This window comes from Lissotriton helveticus, chromosome 7 (genome assembly GCF_964261635.1).
Source record: "Lissotriton helveticus chromosome 7, aLisHel1.1, whole genome shotgun sequence".
NCBI classification, from domain to species: domain Eukaryota; kingdom Metazoa; phylum Chordata; class Amphibia; order Caudata; family Salamandridae; genus Lissotriton; species Lissotriton helveticus.
In genome coordinates, this window is record NC_136068.1 from 1,709,711,309 (window position 1) to 1,709,724,889 (window position 13,581).

The 13,581-nt window shown below is 43.6% G+C and overlaps 1 protein-coding gene across 1 annotated transcript in view; it reads left to right on the forward strand.

Annotated features, from left to right (window-relative positions):
* NFKBID (NFKB inhibitor delta) overlaps positions 1-13,581 on the forward strand; it is a 54,422-nt gene that overhangs the window by 26,917 nt on the left and 13,924 nt on the right. Inside the window, exons 6-9 of the mRNA XM_078653830.1 lie at positions 6,082-6,187; positions 10,082-10,228; positions 11,876-11,930; positions 12,637-12,794. Coding sequence (XP_078509956.1) covers positions 6,082-6,187; positions 10,082-10,228; positions 11,876-11,930; positions 12,637-12,794 — 466 coding nt within the window. The remainder of the gene's footprint in view (positions 1-6,081; positions 6,188-10,081; positions 10,229-11,875; positions 11,931-12,636; positions 12,795-13,581) is intronic.

The window sequence follows — 13,581 nt, forward strand, 5'->3', positions numbered from 1 at the left end:
AGACCACAACCTCAAAGTAAACACAGGCCAGGAAGCTAACCTGATATACTTGTTATATCAATCTACACCACACAGAAGTAGTGTTGTGAGCTGACTATTCTCAGATGGAGATTTAATGGACTATGTTACTTGACCTATGGACTCTGGGCTAACCTTAGTAAAAGCGTGTTTAAGATTAAGAACTCACATAGTCACATTCTAAGGTAGAGTCCAAGTAGGAGAAAATGGTGCCCTGAAGATGGATCATCACTGTGCCAGTCAATACGATTTTAAATGTCGAAGTGCCAAGCAGAAAGGACAGGCCTCAGCACTAATATGCTGTAACAGCCTGAAGTCCTAAAGGGTCGCTGAATACTTTTTGCCCCCCAAAAAAGCCTGCCGGAAAAAGTCTATAACTATGATCCATATTCAGAGTAAATTGTTGCTACCAGCTGATTTTAATGTTACTATGGATAGCAATTATTGGTGCTCTCTGAGCTACACAATATATGTCAGAGATTTCACATCCAAAAAACCTGAAATGAAACTGGTGCTAGAACCAGAATCTCGGACCAAGAACATTATGTAGATGAGATGTATCCTCATGTACCATCAAGCAACCTTCATGTGTAAACAATCACATATAAACTGAAGCAGCTTATAATTGTGCATTGGAGCCTTAGAAACAGTATATGTCACACCATCCCTATCTTGTACTGTTTACTTAAATAAATTGACAATTTATTTAGTACAAAGCAGTGCCACAATTTCTTATGGCAAAGTTTATACAAAATCTTTGTGAAGAAACATGAATGTGTACAACAGGGATCTTACGTACATTTATTCAGGTCGTTAAGAAGAAATGTTCCCTTCATAAAGCAAGGTTTTGCAACAATCAGTCAACACAGTTATATTTATGCGTGTAATGGTTCAGATATACCCAATGTTTCTGATGTATCTATTGTTCACATAAGGTCAGAACAAAACAGGTGGACCAACATCAATACATGCATTCTTTCAAACCTGCTCATTGATTAAAAAAAAAACACATCAAAATCGGAAAAAGGAAGGTATTTTTGATGCACCTTAATTTTATGGTCATCACATGTTTATTATTTCTGGACATCCTTATCCACTCTTGTGTTTCGGAGAATCACCATTTCAAAATGAAACCGTGAAATATGAAAACATATTGATACATATTTGAGTATAGCTAAACCCAGCAGGGAAACCATTTATCAATCCGTGAAAGGTAACATACCTCCATGCAAGTGAGTAATGGGATAAGAAGTAACTTGAAATATATTCAGGTTGAAAGAAAATTTTTAATTTATGCACAGGAACACCAGCTGTGGAATTCTGTCAGTACCTGCAAGAATACAAGGGACATTATAACTTCCAATGAAGAAACCGGTTCTCTTTAAGTCGTTCTGTGTTACTCATAGGGTATTATAAAGAAAGGTTCTCACCTTTGTGGAACAATATCCCTAGAAAAGTCATCAGATCAGGGAATCTCAACTCTACTTACAATTCCAAAGAGTTCAAAATTGTTGTGCGTTCGGGAGGTCAAGTAACAAGCAAGAGTTGTGCTCATTTGCCTCTGACGTCCTGAGGAGCATGCTACTTTGGCTCTGCATACTTGACCAAGTACAGCCCCTTGAGCGCTTGGCGTTCAGTGGTATCGATACCAAGCAATCACAGGCTTCTCAGGGAGGTAGTGTGGGAGTACTCGAGCTGAGCTCAACAGCCTCCTAACACCTCAATAAATTAATGTCCATCAGTGCTAACCTTTTAACTTTAATGCACATTGGCGCGGAATACCACTTACTATAATAACAAGATGTAATTTAGTGCCCCTTACCTCTATGCCCCTCAACCTTCTCCTTTGATCCAGGCTCGGTTTCCCTCAGGTCTAGGTCTCCCCACCTGTCTTCTCTATCGAATATGAGGAAGTATCATGACTGTTAGACCTGGCTTCCTTGGCGTGGTTTTTGCTCTAACTTTTTTCCTACACACCTCCAGTTTTGCAGTCTTCGTTTGTTTAGCTTTAGGACTCTGAGTATGTTAACACTGCTAACCAGTGCTGAAGTGCCTGTGCTCTCTCCTTAAAACATAGTAGAACTGGCTCATACACAATTGGCATATTTAATCTATTTGCAAGACCCTAGTAAAGTGGCACTACCTGTGCCCAGGGCCTGTAAATTAAATGCTACTAGTTGGCCTGCAACACTGATTGTGACACCCACTTATCTAGCACTTTAAACATGTCTCAGGCCTGCCATTGCAGCCTGTGTGTGCAGTTTTGAAACTGCCATGTCGACCTGGCCATGGCCAAACCGTCCTTTTTAATACATGTAAGTCACCCCATATGGTAGGCCCTGGACAGCCCAGAAGGCAAGGTGCAATGTACTTAAAAAGTGGGACATGTACTTTTTAGTTTTATATGTCCTTGTAGTGAAAAACCCTTAAATTCATTTTTCACTACTGCAATAGGATGCACCTGTGAATAGGATACAATTGGAGTTACCTTATTACATTTATTAAACTTTAATTTCCAAAGGAGAACCATTAACCAGTCCATGTTTGATGTCTTTGAAATTGTAAAGAAAAATCCTAACTTATTGTGAAATCATATTTTAAATTACAATTTTTAAAATGCCACTTTTTGAAATGTGGCAGTTTTTTGCCTTAGCCATTTGGGGCCTGCAGCCTTTCTCTGGGTCACAGGACTGGGTGTAGTTGGGAGTTGGGCTCTGTGTATTCCTCCTAGACAGCCACACACAATAGAAAGCCTATGTGTGCCTAGATGGGCCATTGCTGGCGATTCAATAGTCTGTGTCCTGCCTCCACACAAAGAACCACATAACCCTTGTAGGTAATCTGGACACAGGGTAGGGAAGGCAGGATGCCTGGGGAAGTTCTAGAAGCGTCTTCCACCTTCCAGAGGAAAGGCACCAGTATAAATATTGGACCTCAGCCTCAACTCTTCAGTACACTTCTGGATCAGTGGATACTCTACCTTGACTGCTTTGCGCCTGAAAGGACTGCCACTCTGCTGGACTGCTGCTCTGAAGAACTGCTGCCATACTGTGCTGTCCTGCTGACCTTTTGCCTAGGTGAAAAGGAGTGGGCCTGCATCTGTTGAACCCAGGAGATCAGAGTGATTCCAGGGCTGGTTGGCTGGCCTTCTGACTTGTGCGTCAGGGACAGACGTCTCCAGCAACCTCGACCCCAGCACCTGGATTCTGCCATCTAAGTCTACCCTGCCAAATGTTGCCACACCAGTCCTGGACACTTGGAAGAGCTTAAGGTGCTCTGCCAGACTCTGTGGATCTAGCAGAACTGACGCATCTCGTCTGCTGCACGATGCAACCCTGACAGAACCGATGCATTGCTGCCGATGCATCATTCAGGCCGTTGCAAAGACCCGCATTGCATCACGGCCCTCAGCCTCTTCAGAATCCCCGATGCGTGACACATCCTCGACGCAGGCCTTCACATCCCTCATTGATGGCAGCCTTGATGTGATCACCAGATTCTGCAGCGCAGCCTCACCGCTCCTTGGAACCAATGCTTCACCTTGACTGAGTGATGCATCCTCAATGCTGGATTTCGCATCAAAAGCCCCTTCGATTGGATGCTGGACGACGACGCAGCCCTTGCATCGCACCCTCCCCACTTTGGGAACCAACACATTGCTTTGGCTGCTGGACGCCTCTATGACGCAAACCCTCACAATGTTCTGAAAACCAGGATTTAAGGTTCTTTGTTCAGTGGGCCTTACCTGGTTATTGTAGCTGGCTCACAGTCCGTTGCGGTCAGCCTGAACTTGTGACTTTGTCCCGGTCTGGTGCAACCAGGTTTTCACAGTTGGGGCTTTGTCTTTTTTGCCTCTATTTTCACTGAAATCTTTAAAATTGCATATTGCTGGCTCTACTAAATGGATTGTTGTCATTTGGTTATTGTTTTATTGTTTTATCTATTAAAAATAACTATTTTTCTGAACTGGTGTGGTGTTTTTCACTTTATTTACTGTTTGAAGTGTTGCACAAATACTTTACACATTGCTTCTGAATCAAGCCTAGGTGCTCTGTGCTAAACTACTAGAGGGTTGAGCACAGGTTAATTTAGGGTAGGCTTAAGTCTCACCCTGACAAGGATTGTAGTTGCTGCTTGTGTAAGATTTCACCCCACTGAACCAGTAACCCAATTTCTTTCAGGGAGCATGGCTCCTGGGCAGTTATATCACTCCTGAAATCAATGCGCTCAGGTTTTAGCTTTCACTCTTAATAAGAACAGTGGATCAGTTCCAGTAGGATCAGTTCAGCCACCTGGCAGGGAGATCACACCCTCTCTACTGAGATGTTGTAGGCTAGCCAGAAGTGCTGTCTGTGAGTCCTAATTCGTACCTTGGCCCCACACATGTGTAATGCACAAAGGCAGCAGTCTTGAGTCATTGAGTTCCCAGCCAGACCACTGTTGAGTGTTGCAGCAGTTAGGGTCATTGGCTACGATGCTCCATGCTGACATTGACGCCGCTGCCTGTACTGTGGTTTAGAGGCCCCAAACGTACGTTACACAATGCATCACCCCATCCCACACCGCAGCCTCGGCCCACTGACATCTGCACATCCAACTCCGGTTTGTCAGCCGACGACAGCTTTTCTGCAATGACGACACTGCTGCCTGCACCCTGACTTGCTAGCACCGCAACAAGCACCACCTCACTTCGCACCGCAGCCCTGGTCTCACCGATGCTGCTGGATGCCATCACTGAGCAGCTGCTTGCACCATAACCTGAGGGCACTGCATGCGGCACCACTGGACTAAGCACTGCAGGGACGACGCCTGTTGACGCCGGCACTCCCAACTGCACGGAGTTTGTCATGCATTGTGTGTGACTTCAAGGGCCCGACGACTCCTGCACCGACCTCTGGAACTGACGCCTGTTGACGCCGGCTATTGGAGCTCACTGCGTGGCCCCTGACGCCCTTCGTTTTCCAAGGTACTGTTTTGTGGGTCTTCTCGACACTGTACCTGGCCCACGATGCCGCGGTCAGCCAGAACTGTTGGATTTTTTGGTTCATAACACTGATAGCTATGGACAGAGCTATCGACTTCAAGGAACTGTTTTTGGTCTTTTTTTACACAGATAAATATTGGCTGTTTTTATAAATCTGGTCTAGTGTCCATTTGTAATGTTGTCACGGTATTACTGTGTGCAAATGCTTGACACATTGCCTCCTAGATAAGCCTGACTGCTTGTGCCAAGCTACTAAGGGGGGGAGCAGGGGTTATTTGGGAAGTCTAACTCTCTTATCCTTTCTAGGAAGAAGGTGCACTACTTGGACAGGGTAATAACCTGCCAACTAGATACCCCATTTCTAACACTGTCCATAGGATGTTATCCAATGATCCCAATCCAATATTGTCGCTGTTCTGTGGAGTACCAGTATGACTAGCAGGGTAGATTGTTGTTGATTGTTATATGAGTTTAAGAAATAAAGGATAAATATAATTAGAATTTGTGTATGCCAACCATTTCCACACATGTGTGATGTTATCAAGTCACACTTAATCCTACAAACTCCCTCATGAAGAAGTTTCCCAGATGTTTGGCCTGCCTCTCGAGTTAGGATGTGGACTTGAAGAGCAAGTTTAGAAGACTAAAACCCATGTGTGTTAAAGCATTTTCCAATCTTCCATCTTCTACTAGCTCAGACAAACCCTAACATGAACTGTATGTGTAGAGCTCATAGGAGGTAGTAATGGGGTTACACATGTGAATATCATGAGCTGTGGAATGGGGCACTTTCACACAAGTGTACATGGATAGAATGAGATTCTACCTCCATTGGTTATATTGGGCCTGTACAAAGCATGTTGTTTCTGTAGAAAAATATTGTTTTGTTTGCAAGCATACTGTGCATGTGAGAATCTTTATAGGATTGAGAGGGCTGCATGTATGCATATGCAGGTACAGGTGAAATCTGTGGTTATCATTCACCTGCCTCTTCTGACCATTGTTGGTGGTTAATGTATGCTCAATTGTGGCATTTCCCAGACTCAACATGATATTTTTCTCATTCCTTTCACCCTCAGACTTCTCCATCTTTATGCGGCCAAGGGACTACGCTGCCACGCCTATGTGTTGGCTGAGCACTTCCAGGAGTTCGGACAGCTGGATATCAAGGAGCATAAGGGCAAGGTGAGAGACATGGCTGAGGAGTCAACAGAAAAAGCTAACGTTAAGTCTCTCCAGAACAGATTCTCAGATTACACTTGGTTTTTTACTGCTGTTAAAAATAAAACACAATACGTCGGGAGGCTTAAAGTCCAACTTGCATTTATGCAAAAAAGCAAACAGCATAGCATAAGGTCAAGGACAATTGTTGTTTAAATTTATCAGGACTCTCACTAGAAAATGCTCATTGGGAAGAAAGAGCCAAAATTCATGGAAAATCAATAATACGTTTTCTCTTACTACAACGCAATGAAACTTAATCATGTGACAGAAACGTGTTACTCTCAGGAAAACTTATCTAATATGTAGACATAGGATCTTCTCCCTGAGAAAGCGCAGACTGGCCTTGAGGGGTAGATACCATTCATATGCGCAAAACTAGCCTAATTATTCCCACAAAATCCAGCTCCTATTGCCGGGTTTGAAAGCAAGGTGATGCTGTTAGGAAATGAGTAAGGTACAGCTCTCACCCTTCTTCCTTGTGAGCCTACTAGTGTCATCAAAGTTAGCAAACACTTTCAAAAATACAGAAATCTTTGAACTAATATAAAACGTAATCCATATTTAATTCAAATTGTTAATATATTTGGGGTTATATGTGTAGTTATTAACACATTATGGGCCAGATGTTCCAAAATTGGATTTTGCGAGTATATAATAGTGAATTTTACCGATTCGCTATTATAGACTCGCAAAATGCAATGTATGCAATTTTCAGCAAATATTTTGCAATTCCTGCGCATTCCTTAATTGTGAATCACAAATTGCGAGTCGCAAATAAGGAATGGCTTCCCATTAATTTCTATAGGCCGATAGGCCCATAGGAATGAATGGGAATCGCATGCGCAATTTGTGAGTACCCAATAGGTACTCGCAAATTGCGCAGGAAATTTCAAGGGTGTAAGGGGGCCAAAAGGCCACCCTGATGCACCCCTGAAATATGCATGTGTGCACATGTGACGCACATACATGCATTTGCGCCACATGGCACTTAGACAAATCCAAAAAAGTGCATTTTTCCAAGGAATTTGCAAATTACCAATTTGCGATTCCTTAATGCAAAATCGCAATTTGCGATAGATACATGAATTACATTTAGGGAACCATAAATTGCAATTCCCTAACTGCATTTGCAATTTAGGTAATCGCAAATAATTGCGATTAGCCATGTTACGAATTCAAAATGTTTGATACATTGGAAAATGAATCGGCCCCTTTGCGATCACAAAAAGCGTTGATACATCTTGCCCTATATGAGACTATATTAGCATAATATGGGCAACATTTTAAGCTTGCTTTCCCAACACTAACTCCCATCTGCATGTGTAGTGCCACCAAACCTAGATTGGAGTTCGCCCTACGCCTAAAATCTCAAGTTACTGCCTGCTTTGTCCCACCTAGTTACACCTTGTGCCGGCTCTAAGTATGCAGCCTCAAATGATAACCATTTTTATCAACAAGCAGAGACTTGATGCCTGGGCTATACCACTAATCCCCATGTGGCCGGAACCTGGTGCCTGCTCTTTACCACCAAGCACACCCCTTCCTCCCCCCTTTTCCTGGTTGGCACCTCCAGCCACAAATGGTACATGATTTGTCCAACCAGGTTCAGAATTGATGCTTAGTTTTTACCACCAAGACCAAATTTTGCCAGCGTTGTACCACCAGGTACCAACCGGTAACTTTAGCCTACTACCACACCCCAGTTATTGCAGGCTCGGCCTCTCCCAGCCACATCTGCTGCCTGCTGAGTACACCTAGCCTTAATTAGTACCTGCTGCATGGTTTCCAGTATCTTGAAAATTACCTGTACATCTCAAATTAGGCGAGTCACCTAGTGGCTATCTAAGGGAGCAACAGCTTTAGAGCCACTGATGTGGTGCTCAGTTAGCAACAGAAATATGTGGCAAAAATCTTGCTTGAAGGTGAGCAGGTAAATATATGAATACTGAAGAAACCTTTCTGAGGGTGGATGTCTGTGGTGAGGCAAAGTGAATGGCGGCCTTTGAGAGTTAAGTGAGAGAGGGAAAGGAAGAGAAGTATACATATGCAATAAAGTAACCTCTTATGTACATTAGAAGGTTATTGCAGGTCACCGCGGAGTTCCTTTATGAGGTCAAGGAGCTGCGAGGTGACTTACAACATCGTTTCGATGTACTCCAGAGGGTACTTTATTCCTTATCATACATGGTCACACCATCATTCTTCTAATAAACCTCATACATCCTTAGGTCTTGCTCCTTTATTTTAAAGAGATAGTGTGGTTGCAGCCACACTACCACAACATGGTAGAATCTATTTAATGTTAATCAGTTTAAAAGGGTTGTAGCTTAGGGTCAATGGTATTAGTCATATTCTGGGGGAGGTTCTTTTTTCCTGACATGATCTACGTGCAAAAAATAAACACACTGCAATACTTCTCTCATTTTCTCTGATCACTGTTTGTTTTAAGAAAAAAAACAGATTAGAAGAAGGAGATCTAATTCCCATTTTCATTGTTTAAATTGAAGCTGTAATGATGGTCCGTGACCTGCCTTACATTTTGACTCATGCCTCTGGCAGGAGGCATTATGATGTTAGAACTCAACTGTAATGAGCTATTACAGTTCAGTAGCTATGTCATTTTCTTATTACACTTGACTAGAGTGGACACAACTCGACTCAAATAAGGAAATTAGAGATGGACGCACTATAGTGTTCTGGCAGGGTGCACAGAGATTGAAAAGACTGAAGCCTTTCCCGTGGCAGAGCTAGAAGGATAAAAGCGGCGCAGCGGTTACTGGTGATAGCAAACGCTTGATGTGAGTTGCCACCTAAGGGGCCAGCTGTGGCAGAAATGGAGCCACAAGTTGGTGAAATGGAAATCATGGCCACCGTCTTAATAATATTTTGAAGAAAATGCAATCGTTTGGTAGTCTCAGGAGTTTAATGGTTTGGCGGTTCCGTCACGGAGGAAGGCCTGTACCTGCCCTCAGCACCCCCCCATCCTTGTGTGTGAAAGATATGGGGTTCCCTCTGAGAATACCCTGTAGAGAAAAAGCAGGTCTGAAAACTCTTAAAAGTTCTCATATGTTGTACTAGGTGCAAGCTGGCTATGATGGCGGGTCAGAGAAGCGGGTAGTCTTGGATTCACAGCTGTAGGAGCTACAGAGCCACTCTTTCCTCCATAGTCTTTAAGCAGTCCAGCCCCACCAGGCCCCTCATTTTCTAGACTAGCATCACACCGTAGGCAGTCTGATCTACAAGACAGAGCAGCTCTGTGGCACTGTTTAAACTCTTTGTCTCTTATTCTGTTGGGTTATTAGCATGAGCCCTCTGCTCAGTGGTACTGACCTGGTGACTTACCGGCTACTCAATTACACAATTCCCCGGTGCGACAGCACATGCTGCCCCGAAGGCAATAGGTGACCAATCTATGACTCAAGGTGTTGAAAGATGATGACTCAGCATGTTTAAAGAGGTATGGTGGGAGAAATAATGTGAGCAAAATGGGAGTGTGCTGAGAGTGGGGGCTTGAAGATGTCTTTGATGAATGGAGGATGCTAGATGGAGGTGATGTGATCCTAACAAAATGAGGCACTCTGCGAGCAAGAACATTGAAGTGTCTTCAGAAATAGGGGGATGACTGGCACTGAGTGAGGGAAGTTAAGAAATCATCTGAGAAGGACAGAGACCTCAGATTAGAGAGACTTCACAGAAGAGGTACAAAAAGAGGGGGTGAGGCAGAGCAAGTTGTAGGTGAAAGCTCTTTTTACTTACTAACCTATCAAAGAATCCTGTAAATCACAAACTTGTAAATGTCTCAGAGTTAGAGGTTTCAGAATCGTTACTGGGCTCCTCTTATGTCTCTCAACACAGACTCCTCTATTGGTTGCCACTACGGCTAACCAGCCTGAGATCGTACATGACCTCATCACCCTTGGAGCCGACGTCAATGCGGTGGATCAGAAAGGGCAGACGGCGTTGCACCTGGCAGCAAGCTACGGGTTTCCAGACATTATAAAGGTGATTTTTTACTAATGTCTAGTGTGAATACACGAGGCGGGCTAAATTTTTGGGAACTATTAATGAGCCTGCAAGCTGGCTCCTCCAAATATTTCTGGCCTTCTTATCTTTCATAGCTATGTCTAAATCCCTTTATTATCCTAACCATCTCTGGTTTTGTGGATTATATAATCATCTGTGAAGCTAAATGACTGAACTGACCTTCTTTGAGCCCCTTAAATATCTGACTATTCTGACCTCACAACTCTCTTAGCCATATTGGAGGTCCATGGCTATCCGACGTATGTGGGACCTGTGACGGTCCCACCCACATCTGAGCTCCATGACTATCTGACTGTTCTGAACTCCACAACTATCTTAACCACTTCTGAGCTTTATAACTCTGACTCATCCAGACCTGTGGCATTTCTAACACTTTCTGGGCACAATTTGTTTTTTATACACTTCAGAGCCCTGGGCCTACCCTAATCATCTGTGGCCATCCTAATCATGTCTGAGATCCATGACAAGCCTAACCAACTTTGAACTCTTTAATTGTTTACCCAAATTAAGTTCCTTAACTATCTCCATTATCTGAAAGCTTCTTTATGTCCCATCACTGTCTTAACCATTGCTAAGTTCATAAACTTTTCTTAACCACCTCTGAGCACCCTCACACATATCTGTGCTCCTAGGGTATCCTTATTCTCCTGAGAACCTTAACAATACTAACTTTCACTGCTCCCCTTAATATTCTTACACACATATGAGCTTCATAACTGTCTAATCAGGTTTGAGAGCCATGACTTTCCTAACCATCTGTGATTTCCTTTACAATATTAAACATCTGAGCTTGATAGCTATCCTAGCCTTCTCTGAGCTCCTTTGCTATCACAACCATTTAATAGTCCTAGAGAATCCAATGCCTTTCCATCAGTGTGCTGCAAAGTACAGCTTTTATACTTACCCAACTTTCCATCATATATAGTGCTTTCCAACCTTCAACCATCAAAGACCTTTCTACCGCACGGCCACATTGGGAACACAAAGATGCTTACCATGGCCTGCCTCGGAGTGTGAAGGACATATCTAGTGACTTTCCACTCGTGAACTGCGAAGGGCAGTTCCAGTGCTCTCCGGCATTTAAAACCCAGCAGACATGATTGCTCTTCCATGGCCACCTTTCGGGGCTTTTGGGACGCGTGATATGGTGGGTACATAATGAAATTCGATGGTACCACTGCTGCTTGAGTGTTGAGGAATTGGACTACTGCATTTGGTGGCCTTGTCGGGTATCTTGGGTATTTTTACTAGTTCCTGCTGGCTATTGAGTGTTGTAGGCCCTGATTGGTACTCAGAGGCCTTTGAGCTCTGTGGCTTATCTAGAGCAGAAGTACCTTTGAACAACAAAGTTACTTCAGGTGCCTTTTAGAAAGGTTGCAACACCACACTAAGCAGAACCAAGCTCGACTTGGACACACTGCCTCCCATTCCAAGGAAGAAAAGTGTCTGTACTTTTTTCATCAGCCCCTTGTAAAAGCTAGCACAGAGTGGGAGCCATCCCTCTTTGGCAGAAAGCTTGTATATCTTAGAACTGCCTAGTGCACTCTGTGCTTTCCTATGACCTAATTCCTAATGTCTTTGTCTTCCCTCATCTTTCTGGACCAGGTCATCGCTGCACGGAGGCCACAGAATATCAACGTGGATGCACGCAACTTTGAAGGTGAGAAAGCCACTTCAGATGGTAGAGATGAGGATAAGTCCACGGTGCTGGTTGTGGTTAATTGGATGGCTCTGCTGGTCCTTCTAGTGAATGGACAACAGAGAGTGATCGTGATGGTGGCAGCAAGGAATTCAAAGGTTTAACATGTCTAGCGTTGGTCTGCGCAGAGGTGTCGTAGCAGCCCTATGATGAAGCATGCCACAACTTGTTGTGGGTGAGGGCAGTTTTTGCAAAGCATTGCACTTTGCTATACTTTGTATTTATTCTCTAAATTTCGATTCTATAGTCCTTACTTCTTTATGTGTGATGAGGTTTACCTAGAGGAGGTCCAAGTAAGGTCACATCCTCCTCCCCATTTTTTTGTGAGTTGGTTAACATGTCACAACTCTAGCAGTCTCTATTTACTTTGGAATGAGGCAGAATAGGAAGTGGTACTAGGTGAGAGGGAGCTCAGATGGTTATATGTCCCGGGTTTTATAGGACAGAGTCTAGGCTCTTCATCCCTCTCTATGAACAATAGTGGGGTCTTCAAATGACACATCAGGACAAAGTTGCTGGATGGAGTGAGGGATTCATGCATGTACTGAAGCCTAGATGCTGGAGGTGAGTCCTTGAATCATGTGTTTGGGAGACATGCCTTTAAATAGAGATATATGTTATTGTTTCAGTTTATCATGACCTGTCTCTGGTTCATTCCCACTTCTAGGTCTCGCCCCGCTGCATTGTGCCATCATCGCCCAGAATTCCACCTTCAAGAAACTGGTGGCTGGATTTATTGCCCCAGGTCAGCTTCAGCTTCGCAACCAGGAGACTCAGACTTGCATCCATCTCCTGCTTCAACTGGGTGCCAACTGTGCCATTCAGGTAGGCACATGTGCACCTAGCAAGGTGCATTATCATTTATTTCTACAGAAACCATAAAGGGGTGCATTTTAAAAACCTCACCATAAATTATATGAAATTAATAATTAAAATATTTGTGTCAAGTTCAGTATGTTGTTTGAAATTCATCACATTGGTTCAGATACAGGGTTTCATATAACATACCATTGATTTATGTGCACTAGCATTTTACAGTAGATTATATTTTCAAATAAAGTTGGATATCATCTGCATACATACAGTAACTTTGAATCCCAATCCACCAACCTCAACAGCCTCCTCACGCTGACTGATGGATGCCACCCACAACTCTCCGCATGGGAACAACTCATCTCAAAGAGCACCATGGCCATCATGAACTCCATCCACTCTGGAGTACCCACCAAACACTTCTTCAATCTTGCAAGCAAGGAAATCAGTGATAAACTCACCTCCATCCTCAACACGTCCAACCCTCCGTCACCCCAGCAAACTCAAGAACTATTGACCCATCTCTCTGCTCCCTTTCCCGCCAAACTCCTCGAGAAGGCCATCAACCAACAACTCCCCAAACACCAGAAGAACAACAACCTGCTGGATACCTTCCAGGCCGTCTTTCACGCCAACCACACCACAGCACAGAGACCGCCCTGGTTAATGCTACTGATTTTTTTTTTTTTTTTTTTTTAAAGTAATTTTTATTGTAGACACACTTTACACAGGCCAATAGTCGCACATATTCAGCATCATTCACAGTGCTATAATCAGGTTCAGCCACTTCTCGTGTACA